The sequence below is a fragment of the Pinus tabuliformis genome, chromosome 5_2 (genome assembly GCF_031772625.1).
Source record: "Pinus tabuliformis cultivar Carrire ecotype Pingquan chromosome 5_2, CPIR1, whole genome shotgun sequence".
In the NCBI taxonomy this organism is placed as follows: Eukaryota; Viridiplantae; Streptophyta; class Pinopsida; order Pinales; family Pinaceae; genus Pinus; species Pinus tabuliformis.
The window spans coordinates 480,881,051-480,902,183 of record NC_142306.1 but is presented as its reverse complement, the minus strand read 5'-3'; the positions used below and the strand labels follow the sequence as shown (position 1 = coordinate 480,902,183).

Below are 21,133 nucleotides of genomic sequence, written 5' to 3'. Positions count from 1 at the left end.
TTAATAAATTTATTTATTTATATCTATTTCTATTTTTTTACAAATACTTATTTAAATTAAATTATACTAAATAATAATTAATGATAAATAAATTATTTATTTAAATATAAGTTATTTATCTAAATATAAAATTATTTTCAAATTATTTTGATTTTATTATCACTTTTAAATTAATAACTATCCATAACTATAATCCTACTTTTTACCATAAATTAATTAAAAAACAAAACCCAACTCAAAACTTGAAAAACAGAAGAAGCAACCATCGGTTGAGCAAACAATGCTTATGCTTTTCTTGAACTCAGCGACAGTTCCAAAATATATATCCCATTCAACAGTGGACTGCTTTAGGCTATTGCCCCAACTTGAAAAAAGGAAGAAACAACCATCGGTTGAGCAAAAAATGCTTATGCTTATTGAACTCAGCAACAGTTCCAAAATATATATCCCATTAAACAGTGGACTGCTATAGGCTATTGCCCCAGTAATTTGAAGTGTTGCGAATCAGATTCCGAGTGTTAAGTGGCCAATCAGAATCCGGATGGAAATTTTGCATTTGCAGATAGCTTGGGAAAACACGGAACCAGAATGATTCGGCATCATTCATAATAAGAGAATTTTTCTTATCAGTGTATACGCTGGCGGCCAAGTAAAATCATAATGTTTACCAATCAACCGCCTTCAATTTGCAAATTGACCCTGCAATTTTCAATTTGATGCAAATACTACTATGAAATATCGAAAACAGAGATTGGATTTCAGATCACATAATTTAAAATAAAGTCTGAACACGCTGACTATGATAACGAGCAGAGTCGTAACCTATTCCTGCAAATACTTTCCTTCGTTCTGTAAATTTTCCTCCTCATTCCCTGCACCCCAATGCAGTTCAATCAGGCCTTCTCGCCCCTCATTGACACCCCTCTCCAAACCCCAGAACTCTCTTCTCCTATTCCTGCGATCCCATCTGAAGCCCTACTTCACTCGACCTGCTGAGAGTCCTAAAGAAGATGCACTTCAACCCTCATCTCGCTCATTTCGATCTCCAGGTCTTCTACTGGGCCACCAACAAAGAAGGCTTCAGGCACGACCACAACACCTACGAATGGATCATCAGAAGCCTCGCGTCGCGGGATCAATTCCCAGAAATGCAGAAAGTCCTTGACGACATTGCTGCGTCTCCTTGTCCCTGCTCCGAAGGTATTTTCTCCTGCCCCCGCCTGGAGGCTATTTACATTGCTGTCATTAATTCGTATTGTAGGGTTTCCAGGGTTAACGAGGCCATGGTGGTCTTCGAGAAAATGTGTAAGTTTATTGATGGAAAGCCTCCTGTGGTTGCCTGCAATATTTTGTTGAGTGCCATGGTGAAAACGGGGAGAATTGAGCCTGCAAAGGGCTTTTATGACAGGATGCTTAGGATCAGGGTTTTTCCCGATGTATATACATTTAATATACTCATCAACGGGCTCTGCAGGGCTGGGGATGTGGGATCTGCCTTTGGGATTTTGAGGGAAATGAAATCCAGGGGATGTAGGGCGAATGTTGTGAGTTATAATACTTTGATAAGGGGATTGTGTGGGCAGAAAAAGGTGGAGGAGGGCGTTGAGCTGAGCTATGAGATGCTCGCTGCTGGTTGTATGCCGTCTATTGCAACGTATGAAATTCTGTTTGAGAGGCTGATTGCCCAAGGGAAGGCAGCAACTGCTGTTGGGATGCTGATGGATTTTGCTGGCCGAGGAGCCGTGCCACCTGGGCTGGATTACTTCAATCTTGTTGCGGCACTCTGCAGAGCGGGGGAGGTAGGGAGTGCGATGGAGCTTGTTAATGGAATGTGGGATAAGGGGTATGTGCCAAACGTTGTCTCATGCACGACACTTTTGGATGGGTTGGGGAGAGAAAGCAATTGGGAAGAAGCAGCTGGTTTGATGAGCAAAATGTTGGATCATGACATCCTTCCGGATACTGTAACTTACAATTCAGTTTTGGAAGGGATGTGTAATGAGGGGAGAGCGGTCGAGGCTGAAAGTATTCGTCTTTTGGCGATCAGGAAAGGGTTGGATTCAGATGCTGTAACATATGATATAATTTTCGATGGCTTTTGCAAGGAAGGGAGGGTAGAAGAGGGTGTTAAGGTTGTTGATGAGATGTTGGATAAAGATTTTATTCATGACCTCCGTGTCTACAATAGACTAATGGCCCGACTGAACAAAGCTAGGAAGCCAGCCGAGCATAATCAGTCTTAAGTTAGGTGAAATCATACCAGAATTGGAATCAATATTGTGTTACAGAAAGATGTTTACGTGCATACAGAGGACCTCATTGTGGAGCGAAAGTGGACAAACATAAGAGAGGTGAGATTCTTTGTCCTTTTGAATAAGCATTTAGGATAAAGAAAAGACGAGGGAAATTTAATCAATGTCCTTCTAATGTCGGAGTTTCTAAAGCTGAAATCATTCTTTTAAGCACGCAAAATGTAACAGTTTGCTTCTGGGGTGCAGTTTGAGCAAGAGAGTTTGTTTGCCGTGACATACCTCAGGTGTTGAGAAATGGAATGGAGATCCAGTTAGGTGGTATGTTGCTTCTCCTATTTGTTTTACCATACCATGCCTTTTTGATTCAGCAAACTATTCAGTTAAAAATGTATTTTCCTCCTTGTGCTTTTATAATTTTACAAAAATATTTATTCCCAAGCTTAGTTCATACACTGAATAGAATTTTAAACTTCGTTCATTCTTGGCTATGATCATACAAGCCCAAAACACAAATCTCCCTAGCTGATCAAGGCACTGGTTCCACCAACAACGATGCCTTTTCCATTGATATTGGAGCCTATTTCTTCTTGTGTATGGGGTTGTTGCAATTTAAAAAAATTGAAACTATTATTCATAGACCATTTGAGACTAAGCTGCCACCATGTTTTGAGAATTTGGCAACATGGTTAGTCTGCTTAAAAGTTAAAGTTGGTGAGCTTATTGAATGGCATGAGGAGCTCTTTAAAGGTTACTGTTAGGTCCATTCTCTTCTGTACTATAGGAGTCTAGACAATCAGCTTTATATTTCGACTTGTTTTTAGATGATGCATGCCAGAAGCTTGCTGAAAAACATTGTAGCGGAAAAAACATTTATTGATTTAAGTTTTCGCAGTTATTTAAATTGTCCATATTGTGCTTTGTTTCTTAACTGCAGAGTGGTTCCAATGTTTTGGGTGAAGCTATTGCCTATCACGACGGAAAAATGATGAAGCATGTTACAAACGAGATGCAGGGCTTCTCTACTCTTACGTGATGATGGGTCATATTTTCAGCCAAACACTGGAACCACTCTAAACACTTTACGCAATTAAAAACTTAAATCCCAAAACATAATATGGACAAGCTGATTAAGAAGCTAGTAGAGAGGAGCCTAGGACGTATATCTGGACACTGATATCTTCGCAAGTATTTGAAGTTGTGTTGTTTTACTATTTTTATATTGAATACTACTTCCCCATTCATATATGACTATATCATCTCGTGAACTTGGGTGAGTTGATCCAAGTAACTAAAGAACAGGTTCACCACACGAAGTCCAATGAAGGCATTTATAAAAATACTCGATCTAGAAATTTGATGCACAAATGTTTCAACATTTTCTTGGTTCTCTGAGTTTTATGTGTTTGTGTTACTGTGGCTAGATCTTCCAACTTCGTGACTTTTTCTGTTGTAATATTGCCTTTCAGTTTCAACATGTCTTATCATACGCTTTAGCACATCCCACGGAAGTATGACTTAATTTCATTTAGCTCATCATTTCAGTCTTTTCGAGCAATTCTCTATATAACTAGTGGTTTTTCAATATTATAATCTAAAATTCTGAAGTGCAAAAGTTACTCAGGTTACCCTGTTCATACCCCTACTTTCCTCTGTAGTCATTATCCCCTGAAAGGATGCAACAAATCCGAAACCATTTAAACATAGTTGCTCCTGGTAAGGGTCTTGCATTTGGAAGTTCAAAGGCATATATGCCACCTCTTATAGGAAGAGTGTTAAAATTTGAAATTAGGGCCAAACTCCATGTGGGTCATTTTATTCATGGCAGCTGATATTTTTCTTGGATTCCTCTTGTCGAGAGGTGTAGGATTGATCTAAAGATCATCCGATTCCGACAAGTATTTATGAAGATATGAATTTATTTGTGTTATGGGACAATTCGTCAAGGTTGGCTAGCAACCAAATTGCCCCCACATATGCTCAACGTTTTAGTATAAAAAGCGGTGGCTTGCTAGTCATTTGGACACACTCTTCTTGTGATCACTTCCTCTCCACTTGTCTTTGGGTTTTGGTGGGAGGAGAGATCCCAAGAGTATACGCTGCCTCAAGAAGAAGATGCCCTAGCTCTACGCTGCCATAGAGAAGCTTAACGCTGGCATGGAGAAGACCTAACAGCTGGCCTAATGATGCCCTAACTACAATGCTGTCATGAAAAGAGAACCCTCTTCACTGTCAAGGAAGGAGCTATATATTCGCTGCCCAAAAAGGGTCTGCCCTAGCACTAGATGTAGTTGATCCAAGTGTGCAACGTTCTCAAAGGGATAGCACTGAAATTGAGACAGCCTAGCCGCAGGAAGAGAGGGGTCTTGGACGGCAATGGCTAACGAGCCTGCCATAGGGCATTAAATGCCCGCTTAGCTGCATACTCCTTAAGCCGATAACACACCGCCGTTATTTTTTATTTATCTAGTCACCGCGCAAATAAAAAATAACGGCGGTGTGTTATCGGCTTAAGGAGTATGCAGCTAAGCGGGCATTTAATGCCCTATGGCAGGTTCGTTAGCCATTGCCGTCTTGGACAACATGGAAGCAAGGGTCCGAAGTCTGCTATAGGAGGCTGAAGCTGAGGCAAGTGCAGACTGTTTGAGGGCTGGAATTTTGCTGTTTCAAGGGCTGAGAGAGCAGGCTACTAGGCCGAGTCTTAGTAGGGCAGTATGCTATTGTTCTGAGATTGTTTGGTCACATTTTATGGAGGCAGAAGCTACAGGAAGGCTGTTGTGCTAGGCTGCAGGCCATAGCACACAGTTAGGGACTGCGTGAGGGCTGTCAAGGATGGACAGTGCCCTAAGAAGGCAGCGTGGCATGGGAGGAAGCCTTCCAAGATGGGCTGCAGTCCTTATGGGGTTGGTTTGTTTACTGTGGGATTTGTTTAAGGCTGCAACAGTGTGCCCTAACGAGATAGTCACAAACAGTCATATACAAACAGGGTTGGAGCAGCATGGATCAGTTTGATGTTGCTGCTGATGTGTGAGGGTTGGTAGGACTGTCTTGATGCCTTAACCAGTCCATGATGAAGGTTGCCCAATCTGCTGTTAGAATGCCGTCCAATGCAGCAAAAAGAGAATCCCCTAACAGTGAACTACTGTAGTGCATGATAAGAAGTGACAACATTGCTATAAGATGCAGCATGATGTTGAATGCTGCTGCATAATGATGGGCATAGTGATGAAGTGTAGTGTAGCATGATGTGTGCAGCACAAGTGTAATGAAGTGCAGCACAATGATAATGAATGCTGAAATGAGATGCAGCATGATGGGCATAGTGAGGTACAGCATGATGATGCAGCACAGGGAGGTGCAGCATGATGATAAGGTACAGCTTGATGATGCAGTACAGGGAGGTGCAGCATGATGATAAGGTACAACATGATGATGCAGCACAGGGAGGTGCAACATGATGATAAGGTGCAGCAGTATGATGTGTGCAACATGGTAATGAGGTCCAGCGTGATGATCGGGTGCAACACAGTGAGGTGCAGCATGGTGATGTAGTCACCTTGGATCAGTGGAAGCAGTATGCTTTCAACTCAACTCAAATCAGCTACCTCATATGCTATCTTCTTAGAGAAGATCTCTGCTCTTATTTAGATAAGTCAAAAGGTTGACTTCTGATGTATATGTACCATCTCTCTCTGTGCTGAACTATTGAAGAACATATAAGAAGAATTGATCAAGGGTTTCCCCACATTGGAGTTTGTCCCTGGCTGGTGCTACGTTTTGTGTCCTCTTGTCTTGGCTTGTTTCCTGTGATTTATGTTTATGTTCTATTTGCATTTTACTATCATGCTAAATGTGATAGCTAATCTGGAATTGATATTGAGCTAATATGGAAAATTGAAGTAAATTTGCTATCAGCATAGAACATACCTAAAATTAACATGGTATCAGAGCTGAGGTGAAGACAAAGCCCAAGCAAAACTGAAAGAGCAATCGCCGAAGACAGTTGGAAAGGACAAAAAGGCTCAATGGGTTCCTCATCCCTCTTCAAATTCGCCAAGGATGAAGTCGAAGCAGAGAATATTATCCGAGTGGTGCAACGGAAGCATATGATGGCCTATCTAAATATCACTTCAATGGGAAGTCTGGATCTAAGGGTGGAAGGAAAGGCAGATGCCTTGCTTGCAATAAGTTCGACCATTATGTGAAGGAGTGTCTGAATGGTAGGGACATATCTCTTGATGATGATAACAATCATTCCTGGGACATCTTCAATGATCGGAGGAATGGCAAGTAATGCAAGGCATCAAGGAAATGGTCGACTCTTCAAAGAAAGCAAGGAACTCCAGGTATGAAGAATCAAATGTTGTTTTCGATAAGCTAAAGAAGTATTATCTTATATTGGCCCTCTCCACTACTTCTCTTCCAGACTCTTTGGGAATCTGGCTTATTGATAATAGTGCTTCAAGGCGCTTCATCGGATAGAAGGAAGCTCTCTCTAATTTGGTAGAGATGGAAACAAATCGTGGGGATTATACTTGGAGTCATTGCCACCTATCCCGGAAAGGGTGTAGGGAATGTTACCCCTCAATTGAATGAGGGTAACACAATTCATTTACAAGAAGTTCTTTATGTAGAACCTAGTGTCCATTTTAGCAATGGAAGTCAAAGGTTTCAAGGTGGCATTCATCGATGGAAAGGTATGTGTTTGAAAAGAATTTTTCAAAGATGCTTTTATTCTTGAGTTCAGGGTTGGCAATTTGTATCAAGGTGCAAGAAGTCCATTGGGGACCATGTCAGTTGACACTTCTCTTCTATAGCAGCGAAGGTCTGCTTAATATCGGGTCCTACCCGATGTGAGTCAGATGGTGATAGGAATGCCTGAATTCAAGAAGAGCATGGAGGTACATTTCTGAGATGTATCGAAGGAAAACTTACAAGGGGACCATTCCCCTCATGTAGTAAGTCCACAAATTTGGAACAAATTGAGGGGTTTGAGATTCATGATTGGGAATCCCAAGTATGTTGGTGAAAGAAAGCTCTCTATGTTTTAGAGAAAACACCACGAGCTTGATATGAGACGATTGATAGCTGTCTGATGAAGCTGAGATTCACTAGGAGTGAAGCCGATCCAAACCATTGCTTGAAGATGGTGGATGATAGACCTCTCATACTGGAACCTTATGAGGACGACCTCTTTCAGACAGGTGCAAACCCCCTCATGCCTCATTTGCAAAAGTAAGAGGGAGTTGGATTTCGGATTTGGAATGGTAAACTGCAAACCCGTGACTACCTCGATGGAGCTTAACTTTTTGAAGTTATTTGGTAGTGGTGCTGGACTTGATTTGGGAAATGCCTCTAAGTTTCATAAACTCATTCTACCATTGATGTTTTTGGTGAACTCCCGTCCGGATATATGTTTTGCAGTTAGCATGTTGAGCTCATATATGGTTGAGCCTCACTGGGTTGGTGCCAAGAATCTTTTGAGATATCTTCGGGGCACAATCTCTCATGGATTGAGATACACTGCCGAAAATGTGAAGCTGCATGATTATTCTGATGCTGACTAGGCAGGCAGTGTGGAGGATCGCAAGAGCACTTATGAGCGTTGGTTCTCTTTGGGTTCTACTTCGATATCCTAGATGAGCAGGAAGCAAAAGACGGTTGTTTTGAGCACCACTGAGGCCGAATACATAACTGAGAGTACGACCTCCTATGAAGTTGTCTGGTTGTGGAAGCTCTTTAGTGAGTTGTTTGAACACATGATGGATACCATCGTGATCTTCTGTGACAACCAAAAGGGGATTCAATGTTGAGGAATCCCATGTTCTATGATCGCTCCCAACATATAGACATCAGGTACCACTTTATTTGGGATATGGTACATCGATGACCAAGAAGGTTCCATCGCATTGGCACTGATGTGTATGTCGCTGGCATTCTGTCGAAGCCCCTGGGAAAGGTCAAATTTGTGACTTTCCGAGAACGACTAGGAGTTGTGGAGAGACTCTCTCCTAAGGGTCCTGTATGATATGGACATTGAGCTCTAGGAGCTTAAGGGGGATTAGGGATACATCGTGGAGCGATGAGCAACCATAGGGTGAGTGGTTCAACCTTCCCCTAGTGGTCTTCTATGTTGGCAGGATGAGTGGTTTATCCTTCTCCTGTCGAGACACAATCATAGGGTGAGTGGTTTAGCCTTCCCCTAGTGATTTGTTGTGTATAGGGTGAGTGGTTCAACCTTCCCCTGGGATACCCTTGGAAACATGTAGGCAGGATGAGTGGTTCATCCTTCGCTTGCCGAGACATCCTACCCATGCAGTTTGGGACTCATGGGAAGTACCTCATCTGGCAAATGAGCAGGGAAATGAGGATAGGGACCATAGGAGTACCGTTGGACGCATTGTGTTACTACCGTACTCCCTATGCTAGGATGATATTGATTTGGGATTAATGAAACTGACTTTGGGTCAGTAAGAGTGATATAACTTGCTCTCTTTTGGAATTGATTTCTGATCAGTAAGAGTGGTATGATACACTCTTTATTTGAAACTGATTTCGGATCAGTAAGACTGGTATGAGACACTCTCTTTTATATGGGACTGACTTTGGTTCAGTAGAGGATGGTATGATACATTCTCGATTACTCCTTTTTCATAGTTCAGCAGAGCAGAGAAAAGTAGTGTAGGGCATTGATGGTAGAGATAGTATAGTCTGGCAGATGGATTAGTAGATGGAGTTCTCCCTAGTTGAGAGGGAGTGTTAAAATTGGCAACTGGGACCAAACTCCATGTGGGTCTTCTTATTCATGGTAGCTGACATTTTTCTTGGATTCCTCTCGTCGAGAGGTGTAGGATTGATCTAAAGATCATCCGATTCAGACAAGTATTCATGAAGATATGAATTTATTTGTGTTATGGGACAATTCATCAAGGTTGGCCAGCAACCAATTTGCCCCCACATGTGCTCAACGTTTAGTATAAAAAGAGGTGGCTTGCTAGTCATTCGGACACACTCTTCTTGTGATCTCTTCCTCTCCACTTGTCTTTGGGTTTTGTTGGGAGGAGAGATCCTAAGAGTATATACTGCCTTAAGAAGAAGATGCCCTAGCTCTACGCTGCCATAGAGAAGCTTAACGCTGGCATGGAGAAGCCCTAACTGCTGGCCTAATGATTCCCTATCTACAACGCTGTCATGAAAAGAGAACCCTCTTCACTGTCAAGGAAGGAGCTATATATACGCTGTCCAAAAAGGGTCTGCCCCAGCCCTAGACGTAGACGTAGTTGATCCAAGTTTGCAACGTTCTCAAAGGGATAGCACTGAAATTGAGACAGCCTAGCCACAGGAAGAGAGCGGTCTTGGACAACATGGAAGCAAGGGTCCAAAGTCTACTATAGAAGGCCGAAGATGAGGCAAGTGCAGACTATTTGAGGGTTGGAATCTTGCTGTTTCAAGGGCTGAGAGAGCAGGCTACTAGGCCGAGTCTTAGTAGGGCAGTACGTTATTGTTCTGAGATTGTTTGGTCACATTTTGTGGAGGCAGAAGCTACAGGAAGGTTGTTGTGCTAGGCCGCATGCCATAACACACAATTACGGACTGTGTGAGGGTTGTCAAGGATGGATAGTGCCCTAAGAAGGCAGCGTGGCATGGGAGGAAGCCTTCCAAGACTGGCCGCAATCCTTGTGGGGTTGGTTTGTTGACTGTGGGATATGTTTAAGGCTACAACAGTGTGCCCTAACCAGACAGACACAAACAGTCATATACAAATAGGGTTGGAGCAGCATGGATCAGTTTGATGTTGCTACTGATGTGTGAGGGTTGGTAGGACTGTCTTGATGCCCTAACCAATCCATGATGAAGGCTGCCCAATCTGTTGTTAGAATGCCATCCAATGCAGCAAAAAGAGAATCCCCTAACAATGAACTAATTTAGTGCATGATAAGATGTGACAACATTGCTATAAGATGCAGCATGATGTTGAATGCTGTTGCATAATGATGGGCATAGTGATGAAGTGTAGTGTAGCATGATGTGTGCAGCATAGTGATAACGAATGCTGAAATGAGATGCAACATGATGGGCATGGTGAGGTACAACATGATGATGCAGCACAGGTAGGTGCAACATGATGATAAGGTACAACTTGATGATGTAGCACAGGGAGGTGCAACATGATGATAAGGTACAGCGTGATGATGCAGTACAAGGAGGTGCAACAGTATGATGTATGCAGCATGGTAATGAGGTCCAACATGATGATTGGGTGCAGCACAGTGAGGTGCAGCGTGATGATGGAGTCACCTTGGATCAGTGGAAGCAGTATGCCTTCAACTCAGCTCAAATCAGCTACCTCATATGCTATCTTCTTAGAGAAGACCTCTGCTCTTATTTAGATAAGTCAAAAGGTTGACTTCTGATGTATATGTACTATCTCTCTCTCTGTTGAACTATTGAAGAACATGTAAGAAGAATTGATCAAGGGTTTCCCCACATTGGGGTTTGTCCCTGGCTGGCGCCACATCTTGTGTCCTCTTGTCTTGGCTTGTCTTCTGCGATTTATGTTTATGTTCTATCTGCATTTTACTATTATGCTAAATGTGATTGCTAATCTGGAATTGATATTGAGCTAATATGGAAAATTGAAGTAAATTTTGTTAAAATTGCCAAGTAGGGCCAAACCCCATGTGGGTCATCTTATTTATGGTAGCGGATATTTTTATTGGATCCCTTTCATCGAGAGGTGTAGGATTGATCTAAAAGTCATCCGATTCCGTCAAGTATTCATGGAGTTATGAATTTATTTGTGTTATAAGACAATTTGTCAAGTCGGCCAGCAACTTGTGTAGGCTCAGAAGCCCAATAGTCATGTCTATTCATCATCTACGTTTTAGTATAAATAAGAGAGGACTTGAAGTCATTTGGGACATACACTCTTTATGTGATCTCCTCCTCTCCACGTCTTTGGGTTTTTGGTGAAGGAGAGAGACACTAAGAGTACACTGGGCTAAGTAGATGATGCCCTAGCTGCAGTAGGTGATGCCCTAGCCACAGTAAGCCACAGGCTTATGAGGAAATCTAAATGCAGTCAATGGAGACCCCTGTTCACGCAGTCAAAGGAGATGTTCACGTAGTCAAAGAAGATATAGAACTTTGCATTCCTCTCTGAAATTACACGTGAATTTTGGATACATGTATACGCTATACAGGTATGACAAAACTCGCATAGCCGCAGTAGCTGCAGTGAGGAATGACGAAGCCGCAGGGATAGAAGAGCTCCAGTCAAGGTATATGAAGCTGTAGGGATAGAAGAGCCGCAGTCAAGGTATGTGAAGCCGTAATCAAGACTAAGGAAGCCGTCGTCAAGGAGAGGGTAGCCGCAGTGATAAGGAAGAGCTGTAGATGGCCGCAGTAAGGGTTAATGAGGCCGTAGGAAGGAGCTGCAGTAGTTGCAATCAATGTATAGCCGCAGTCAAGGGAATCTCTATCAAGGGCATGTAGCCGCAACATTGATCCTAAAGATGGTATCCCTGTAACAACCTCGACATAATGAACTACATTGGTTAGGGTTGTAGGAAATGGATCTACACTCTCGGCATACTATCTTTGCAGAACCATGTTGATGGAATGAGTTTCCATAATGACAATGATTCTCGTACCTGAATAGCACAGTATTTGGATCTGTGACTGAATATCAGTACCGTTCACTTGCTCAGCATATTAATATGCAGTCACAATGACAAGGATCATAAGCAGTAATGTTTATGATGGTTACAGTCTCAACATAATGAGAAAGATAAGGATGAACAGTCTCAGATCATGATGATGAAAAATGCAGCATGATGGGCATGTTAGTAAAGGGCATCATGATGATGGGAGCAAATGGGAGCAACTCAATGACTAGGTGTAGCACAGTGACAGGTGTAACATGAGTACAAGTTGCAACACTATGTTAGGTGAAGCCGTCACCTTGGAGAATCAGTTGAAGTAGAATGTCTTCAATTGATCTCATGTATCATCATGATAGGAGATGATCTATGCTCATATCTAGATAAGTCAAAGTGTTGACTTCTGTTGTAAATGTACTATCTCTCTCTCTGTTGAACTTTGAAGAACATAAAAGAAGAATTGATCAAGGGTTTCCCCACATAGGGGTTTGTCCCTGGCTGGCGCCACATCTTGTGTCCTCTTGTCTTGGCTTGTCTTCTGCGATTTATGTTTATGTTCTATCTGCAGTTTACTTTAATGCTGATGTGATTGCTAATCTGGAAAAGATATGGAGCTAACTGTGAAAAGTCAAATAAATTGCTTTTAGCATAGAGCATACCTAAAATTAACATGGTATCAGAGCTGAGGTGAAGACAATGCCCAAGCAAGAGTGAAAGAGCAATCACCGAAGACAGTTGGGAAAGGACAAAAGGATTAGTGGATTCCTCATCCCTCTTCAAATTCACTGAGGCTAAAGTCAAAGCAGAGAATATTATCAGAATGGTGCAACGGAAGTTTCTGATTGCCTACCTAAAGATCACTTCATTGGGAAGTCCGTATCTAAGGGTGGAAGGAAAGGCAGATGCCTTGGTTAAGTAAGTTCGGCCATTATGCATAGGAGTGTTCAACTGGCAAGGACGCATCACTTGATGATGATAACAATCATTCCAGGGACATCTTCAATGATTAGAGGAATGATAGGTAATGCAGGTCATCAAGGACATGACCGACTCTTCAGAGAAAGCAAGGAACCCCAGGTATGAAGAATCAAATGTTGTTTCTGATAAGATCTTGTATTGGCCCTCTTCTTCAAATTCTTTGGGAATCTGGCTTATTGATTGTAGTGCTTCAAGGCACTTCATCGGATAGATGGATGCACTCTCTAATTTGGTAGAGATGGAAACAATCGTGGGATTATACTTGGAGTCGATGCCACCTATCCCGGAAGGGGTGTAGGGAATGTGATCCCTCAATTGAATAAGGGTAACTCAATTCATTTACAGAATCTCTTTTATGTACTTGATCGCAAGAAGAATCTAGTGTCCATTTCAGCAATGGAAGTCAAAGGTTTCAGGGTGGCACTCATCGATGGAAAGGTATGCGTTTGAAAATAGAATTTTCAAAGATGTTCTTGACTTCAGGGTTGTATCAAGTTGCAAGAAGTCCACTGGGGACCATGTCCATTGACACATAGCACCGAAGGTCTGTAAGTCAGATGGTGACAGGGATGCCTGAATTCAAGAAGAGCATGAAGGTACATGTCTGAGATGTACTGAAGGAAAATTTTACAAGGGGATCATTCCCCTTATGTAGCAGGTCCATAGGTTTGGAACAACCCAAGGAGTTTGAGATTCATGATCGGGAATCTCATATATGTAGATAGAAGAAAGCCCACTATGGCTTGAAGTAAAACACCTCGGACCTAATATGAGAGGATTGATAGTTGTCTGATGAAGCTGAGATTCACTAACAGTGAAGCCGATCCAAACCATTGTTTGAAGGTTGTGGATGATAGACCTCTCATACCGACACCTTATGAGGACGACCTATTTTTGACAGGTGTAGACCCTCTCATTTGTAGAAGTGAGAGGGAGTTGGATTTTGGATGTGGAATGATAAACTGCAAGCCTGTGACTACTTCGAGGATCTTAACTTTCAGAAGTTATATGGTAGTGATGTCGGACCAGATTTGGGAAATGCCTCTGAGTTTCATAAACTCGTTCGCATTGATGTTCTTGGTAAACTTCCGTTCGGACATATGTTTTGCAGTTAGCATGTTGAGCTCATATTTGGTTGAGCCTCACTGGATTGGTGCCAAGAATCTTCTGAGATATCTTCAGGGCACAATCTCTCATGGATTGAGATACACTGTTGGAAATATGAAACTGCATGATTATTCGAACACTGAGTGGGCAGGCAGTGTGGAGGATCACTAGAGCACTTCTTAGTGTTAGTTCTCTTTGGATTCTGCTTCGTTATCATGGATAAACAAGAAGCAGAAGTTGGTTGTTATAAGCATCGCCGAGATCGAATACATAGCTACGAGTATGATCTCGTGTGAAGCTGCATGGTTGCAGAAGCTCTTAAGTGAGCTGATTGTACACATGATGAATACCACTGTGATTCTCTGTGACAACCAGAGGTTGGATTCGATTATTGAGGAATCCCGTATTCGATGGTTGCTCCAGCAGATAGACATCAGATACTACCTTATCTGGGATATGGTTAGTTGATGAGCAAGGAGGCTCCATCGCATTGAGACTGATGTACAGATCGCAAACATTTTGACAAAGCCTCGGGGAAAGGTCAAATCTGTGACTTTCTTGAATGACTTGGAATCGTTGAGAGACCTTCTTATAAGGGTCCTGAATTTTTCATGCATTGAGCTCTAGGAGCTCTGAGGAGCTTGGGGTACTTATTGGAGCAACATACGACCACAGGGCGACTCACCCTCCCCTGGTGGTGCGCGTTGAACAAGATGATTAGTTCTCCTGGGGGCCACGATGATTCGTTCTTCGTGGCAACTGTGGAACAGGATGACTAGTTCTTCTATGGGCTAGGATGATTCGTGCCTCGCGACGATTGTGGAACAGGATGATTAGTTCTCCTGTGGGCCAGGATGATTCGTTCTCCGTGGCGATTGTGGAACAAGATGATTCATTCTCCTGTAGACCAGGATGATTAGTTCTTCGTGGCATCCACTGGACATGATGATTCATTCTCCTGTGGATAGGATGATTAGTTCTCCTGTCGAGGCATCCTACCCATGCAGTCTAGGACTCATGGGAAGTACCTCTCATATGATCAATGAGCAGGGAAATGAGGATAGGGACCATAGTAGTATCGATTTATGCATCGTTGTATCTACCGTACTCCCTATGCTAGGATGACCTTCATTGTTCTGGGATCAATGATACTGGTTTGGGACCAGTGAGAGTGGTACATACTCTGAAACTGACTTTGGGTCAGTAGAGGACTGGTCTGAGACCAGTGGTACATACTCTGAAATTGACTTCGGGTTAGTGGAGAATGGTATGCTAGGATGACCTTCATTGATCTGGGATCAATGATACTGGTCTAGGACTAATGGGAGTGGTACATACTCTAAAACTGACTTCGGGTCAGTAGAGGACTGGTCTGGGACCAGTGGTACACACTCTGAGACTGACTTCGGGTCAGTGGAGAATGGTATGAGACATTCTCGATCAATTCTTCTTTTTCATGGTTCGGCAGAGTTGAGTTGAGCAAAGCTGAGCAGAGTTGAGTAGAGCTAAGCTGAGCAGAGTTGAGCAGAGCTAAGCTGAGCTGAGCAAAGCTGAGCTGAGATGAACTGAGTTGAGCAGAGCTGAGCTGAGATGAGCAAAGCTGAGCTGAGATGAGCAGAGTTGAGCTGATAGAGAAAAGCTGAGCTGAGTAGAGCAGAGCTGAGCTGAGTAGAGCAGTGCAGGGCACTGATGACAAAGATAGTACAGTTGGACATATGGATCAGCAGATGGAGTTCTCCCTAGTTGAGAGGGAGTGTTAAAATTGGCAACTAGGGCCAAACTCCATGTGGGTCATCTTATTTATGGCAGCTGATATTTTTATTGGATCCCTCTCATCGAGAGGTGTAGGATTGATCTAAAGATCATCTGATTCTGTCAAGTATTCATGGAGTTATGAATTTATTTGTGTTATAAGACAAATTGTCAAGTCGGCCAGCAACTTGAGTAGGCTCAAAAGCCCAATAGTCATGTCTATTCATCATCTACGTTTTAGTATAAATAGGAGAGGACTTGAAGTCATTTGGGACATACACTCTTCATGTGATCTCCTCCTCTCCACGTCTTTGGGTTTTTGGTGATGGAGAGACATTAAGAGTATGCTGGGCTAAGTAGATGATGCCCTAGCAGCAGTAAGCCGCAGGCTTATGAGGAAATCTAAACACAGTCAAGGGAGACAGCTATTCACGCAGTCAAAGGAGACATATTCACGCAGTCAAAGGAGACATATTCACGCAGTCAAAGAAGATACAAAACTTCGCATTCCTCTCTGAAATTCCACGTGAATTTTGGATACATGTATACGCTATACAGGTATGACAAAACTCGCATAGCCGCAGTAGCCACAGTGAGGAATGACGAAGCCATAGGGATAGAAGAGCCGTAGTCAAGGTATATGAAGCCGCAATCATGACTAAGGAAGTCGCGGTCAAGGAGAGGGTAGCCACAGTGATAAGGAAGAGCTGCATGTGGCCGCAGTAAGGGTTAATGAGGCCGCAGGGAGAAGTTGCAGTAGCTGCAATCAATGTATATAGCCGCAGTCAAGGGAATCTCTGTCAAGGGCATGTAGGCGCAACATTGATCCTAAAGATGGTATCCCTATAACAGCCTCAACATAATGAACTACATTGGTTGGGGTTGCAACAAATGGATCTACACTCTCGGCATACTATCTCTGCAGAACCATGTTGATGGAATGAGTTTCCATAATGACAGTGATTCTCATACTTGAATAGCACAATATTCGGATTTGTGACTGAATATCAGTACTCTTCACTTGCTCAGCATATTAATATGCAGTCACAATGACAAGGATCGTAAGCAATAATGTTTATGATGGTTACAGTCTCAACATAATGAGAAATATAAGGATGAACAGTCTTAGATCATGATGATGAAAGATGCAGCATTATGGGCATGTTAGTAAAGGGCAGCATGATGATGGGAGCAGATGGGAGCAGCTCAGTGACTAGGTGCAGCACAGTGACGGGTGAAACATGAGTACAAGCTGCAACACTATGTTAGGTGAAGCCGTCACCTTGGAGAATCAGTTGAAGCAGAATGTCTTCAACTGATCTCATGTATCATCATGATAGGAGATGATCTATGCTCATATCTAGATAAGTCAAAGTGTTGACTTCTGTTGTAAATGTATTCTCTCTCTCTCTGCTGAACTTTGAAGAACATAAAAGTAGAATTGATCAAGAGTTTCCCCAATTAGGGGTTTGTCCCTGGCTGGCACCACATCTTGTGTCCTCTTGTCTTGGCTTGTTTTCTGCGATTTATGTTTATGTTCTATCTGCAGTTTAATGCTGATGTGATTGCTAATCTGGAAAACATATAGAGCTAACTGTGAAAATTGAAATAAATTGCTCTTAGCATAGAACATCCCTAAAATTAACGAAGAGATATTGTTAAGAATACAGTTTATTGTCTTCCCGAGCAGCAGCATTTATTCTGTAACAAGAATGACTGGCTTTGAAGGTTGCTGTTATGATAGAATAGTTGAATGAAGAAGAATTCCCATAGCTGTGCTAAGTCCTGGAGCAGAGCAGCTTTAGACCATTTGCATCTGTTACCAAAGAAGTCATTCTTGCACCACATAATAATTGTAAAATGATGGACTCTATGATGATGATGATCATGTTCCCCTTGAGAATCCCAGCAGGCCAAGCCTTTCACAACTAAATGATCAAGGCCTAGTGTTATGTGTGATTTGTGCTATATGATCTGCATGGATACAGAGGATTGATTCATGATTGCAGATTAATTCCAGCATTGCACCTATTCTGGAAAATATAAATCAATGCAATTCAGAAGTTTCTATTGAAGTTTTGAATCTGTCTTCTAAAACACTTAATGCATGCTTTACATATGAACGACGGCTTTGGCTGATGAGAGTTATAGGCCTATGATTTACTCATGGGGGAAGTTTGACAGAAGAAATTTCTGTTGAAACAATATGTCAAACATTCCCAGAGGCAAAGCTTTTCAAAGCATTATGAAGAAGCCCTTGTAAATAATGTTCACAGCAAAGTTGAGGATGTTTCGTTGCCAGGTCTGATCAACATTTCCCATCCATTCCTCTCACTTCAAGTAAAGACTTTTGTACTGTGACAAATGTATTGTCTGGAGATTTAAGAAGACAGGACCTGTGTCAAGAGTTCATATAGATTTTGGTTTCATTTTTAGGAAGCTTGCACCTTTTGCAACCAATGCTGTTAGGTGTTTTCACATTGATCCTCTAGATCTGCACCTGCTATATAAACTCTAGGGATGCAAACATGAATAACTTTTACCTTCTGCATTTAGGTACGTGGAAGCATATAGGTCTGCCAAGAAGTCTTGTTAAACAATGGTGGTGGTGGTGATGATTCTCCTTTGCATAGCCACAGTATGTGTAAAAAGACTTGCAAAGTCCAGGAATCTAAGCCCTGTGTGGGGCATACTGTGTGCATGAACAACTGCCTAGATTCAGAGGATGAAAATCACAGCTTGGGCCTCAATACCAGCATTGTACCTAGTTCAGCAAATAACGATCATTGTGACCTACTAGATTCTCCCGAAGTTCTCAATCTGTCTTCCCAGTCAAGGTTATGCACAGTGTGTCTTTTAGATTTACAGGATCAAAAACACTCTACTTCATCAGGGCATTATACAGATGTTCCAGTCAGTGATAATGTTATACAGATTGTTTTATCTGGTGATGATGCTTCCAATGAAATTTTGTTATACAATTAATGCGTTGATTGCTCTTGCAGGTGATTATATTGAAACAGCATGAAGATGTTCAACCAAATAATTCTGAAAGAATGGCGTTACTGATCTTTCTTGTTGTGGGTCAGATGAGAATACTGCAAGCACTCCAGTCATCTCAAATAATGGTTTTAGTAGCATGGCAGGTGTTTTCCCTGGACCCCATTCGAGACAGGGCCTAACTTAAGATTTTGGGGCACTGCTTTAGGCTCTGTATGTTGGAAGCTTGAGTTCTGAAAAGTACATGTTGTTTGGTGTTTTTGTAAGTTTGCCTGTTTAGAACTGTCTGGTAAAGAGATATGTAAAGGTTGCAAGCATACCTAGTCTACACCTTCTGTAGTTAGAGGGATGGGAGGGCGAACATAATTTTATCCATCCAAGTTTCATGGAACAGATTTTGGATAACTGCATTTCTTTCAAAATACACAAAAATATTCTATTGATTTGACTCATTATTTTCCTCCACAGTTTGATAGGTTGTGGTGCATGAAAGTTTGATTCTGGCAGGAAAGAGTACATTCCTTAGGATGGTATTTGCTGAGCATAGTGAGTGTTAATGCTAGGGCTTCGTGTTTATGAAGAAATGCCGATGTTTTAACTTTTAACTTTTAAGGTAATGGTAGGGCTTAAGCTGTCTTTCCAGAGTCCCAAGAAGTCCTTAGATTATGCACTGCACTTATTTCCCTTTTGACGCGTGTCTAGTAGCCTACTATATCTTCTATGCCAGTTGAATTGTCTCCATTATTTGTCTGCATATTATCTTATTTAAACAATGCCGTAATAATGAAATTAATATGATAATATTTGATCATCTTGACAATTTATGTGTCCCACTGGGTGAAAGAGTTAATGTAATAAGGGAAGCCCACACTTCTCTTATTGTTGGTCACTTTGGTGTAGGCAAAACAGTTGCTCAATTACAGAGGTATTGCTATTAGCCTCGCATGAACGAAATTGTATCAAGATATGTAAAAGGATGTTATATGTGTGCTACTAGGAAGCCAAGCAATGGGAAATTGGGTTTGTACACTCCACTTCCTATCCCTTCTCGTCCTTGGGAAAGGATTTCTACGGATTTTTTTAGGGGACTACCAATGTCTAGGAAAGCTCATGATTATTTGTATGTTGTAGTGGTTCGTTTCAACAAAATGTCTGTGTTGATGCCTTATAAGAAACATGTTACAACTGAACATAACGCAAATATGTTCTTCCAAAATGTATGGGTTCATTTTGGGTTACCTACTTCGATTATTTCTGATCAAGATTATCGGTTTATTGGGAAGTGTTTGTCAAGTTTATGGGAACTTATAGACACAAAGTTGAAGAAGAGAACAACATTTCATCCACAAACTGATGACCAAACAGAAGTAGTAAACAAAAAAGTGGTGCATCTCCTTGCGGTAAGCATCCTAAACTTTAGGATGAGCATTTGCATTACGTACAACATACCTACAATTGTGTCAAACATTCATCTACACAAGTATCTCCATTTGAAGTTTGTTTGGGTTATTTTCCAAAGCCTCTGGATTTCATCTTTGGTAAAGATATTATGGGACATAATGAGGTGGACAAAGGCAAGCATTTCATTGAACAAATCAAGTTAGTGCATCAAAGGGTAGAAGAACAATTGGAGAAAAGCCAAGCCAAGTACAAAACAAGACATGATAAGCGTTGAGTTGATCATGATTTCCAAGTGGGAGATCAAGTTTGGTTGTACATCAGCAAGGAAAGATTACAAGGTGAAGATAAAAAGCTTATGCCAATCAGAGGTGGTCCTTTCAAAATCTTGGAAAACTTGAGATTGTATGAGCTTGCTATGATTGATGATCAAGAAGAGAATGTTTAGATTCCATCTACAAAAGATTTTTCTCTTGAATATTGAAATGAGTTGTAGCAAGACTCTATTCTTGAAAGGAGGATAAGAATTGAATGCAGAGGCTATGTGGAGTATCTTCGTGTGGGGCTCAAAGGTACCAATCTAAGTAAAGCAAAGCGGATATAGATCGAGAAAGTGAGGGAGATTTACCCTCTCTTATTTGTTGAGTAAAACATACTTTTGGTGGTCCAAAAGCTTCTAGTGGGGAGAAGTGATTCAGGGGTCGATAAAAAATATGCTTAAAAATGGAAGTGCTCAAAATCTCCCAAAACAAGTGCCAAATCATAGATCTCGTCGTTCTAAATCCAATGACGCTTGAATCGCCTTAATTTGACGTTGTAAGAGGAAGTTATCGTGTTCTAAAGTTTTTGGCAAACAACTAAAAATTCAACTTGTTGGGTTGACCGTGCAAATTGTATGATGGCGTGGTGTTGATGTCCGCAGGTTGATTGGATGGTACGGATGGTAGATGGGTCAATCTTGTGAGGACAGGTGGTGCACTAGTATTG

General features: G+C 41.7%; 1 protein-coding gene across 1 annotated transcript; it reads left to right on the top strand.

Annotated features, from left to right (window-relative positions):
* Positions 1 to 859: 859 nt before the first annotated feature.
* LOC149159750 (uncharacterized) lies at positions 860 to 19,196 on the top strand. Its single transcript, XM_089436556.1, has 3 exons — positions 860 to 2,351; positions 2,481 to 2,570; positions 18,754 to 19,196. The coding sequence occupies exon 1, from the start codon at positions 1,011 to 1,013 to the stop codon at positions 2,241 to 2,243; it is 1,233 nt and encodes a 410-aa protein (XP_089292682.1). The 5' UTR covers positions 860 to 1,010; the 3' UTR covers positions 2,244 to 2,351; positions 2,481 to 2,570; positions 18,754 to 19,196.
* Positions 19,197 to 21,133: the final 1,937 nt, after the last annotated feature.

Bases quoted from the DNA above. Each gene is read 5' to 3' on its own strand.
- LOC149159750 (XM_089436556.1), top strand. From the start codon at position 1,011: ATGCACTTCAACCCTCATCTCGCTCATTTCGATCTCCAGGTCTTCTAC.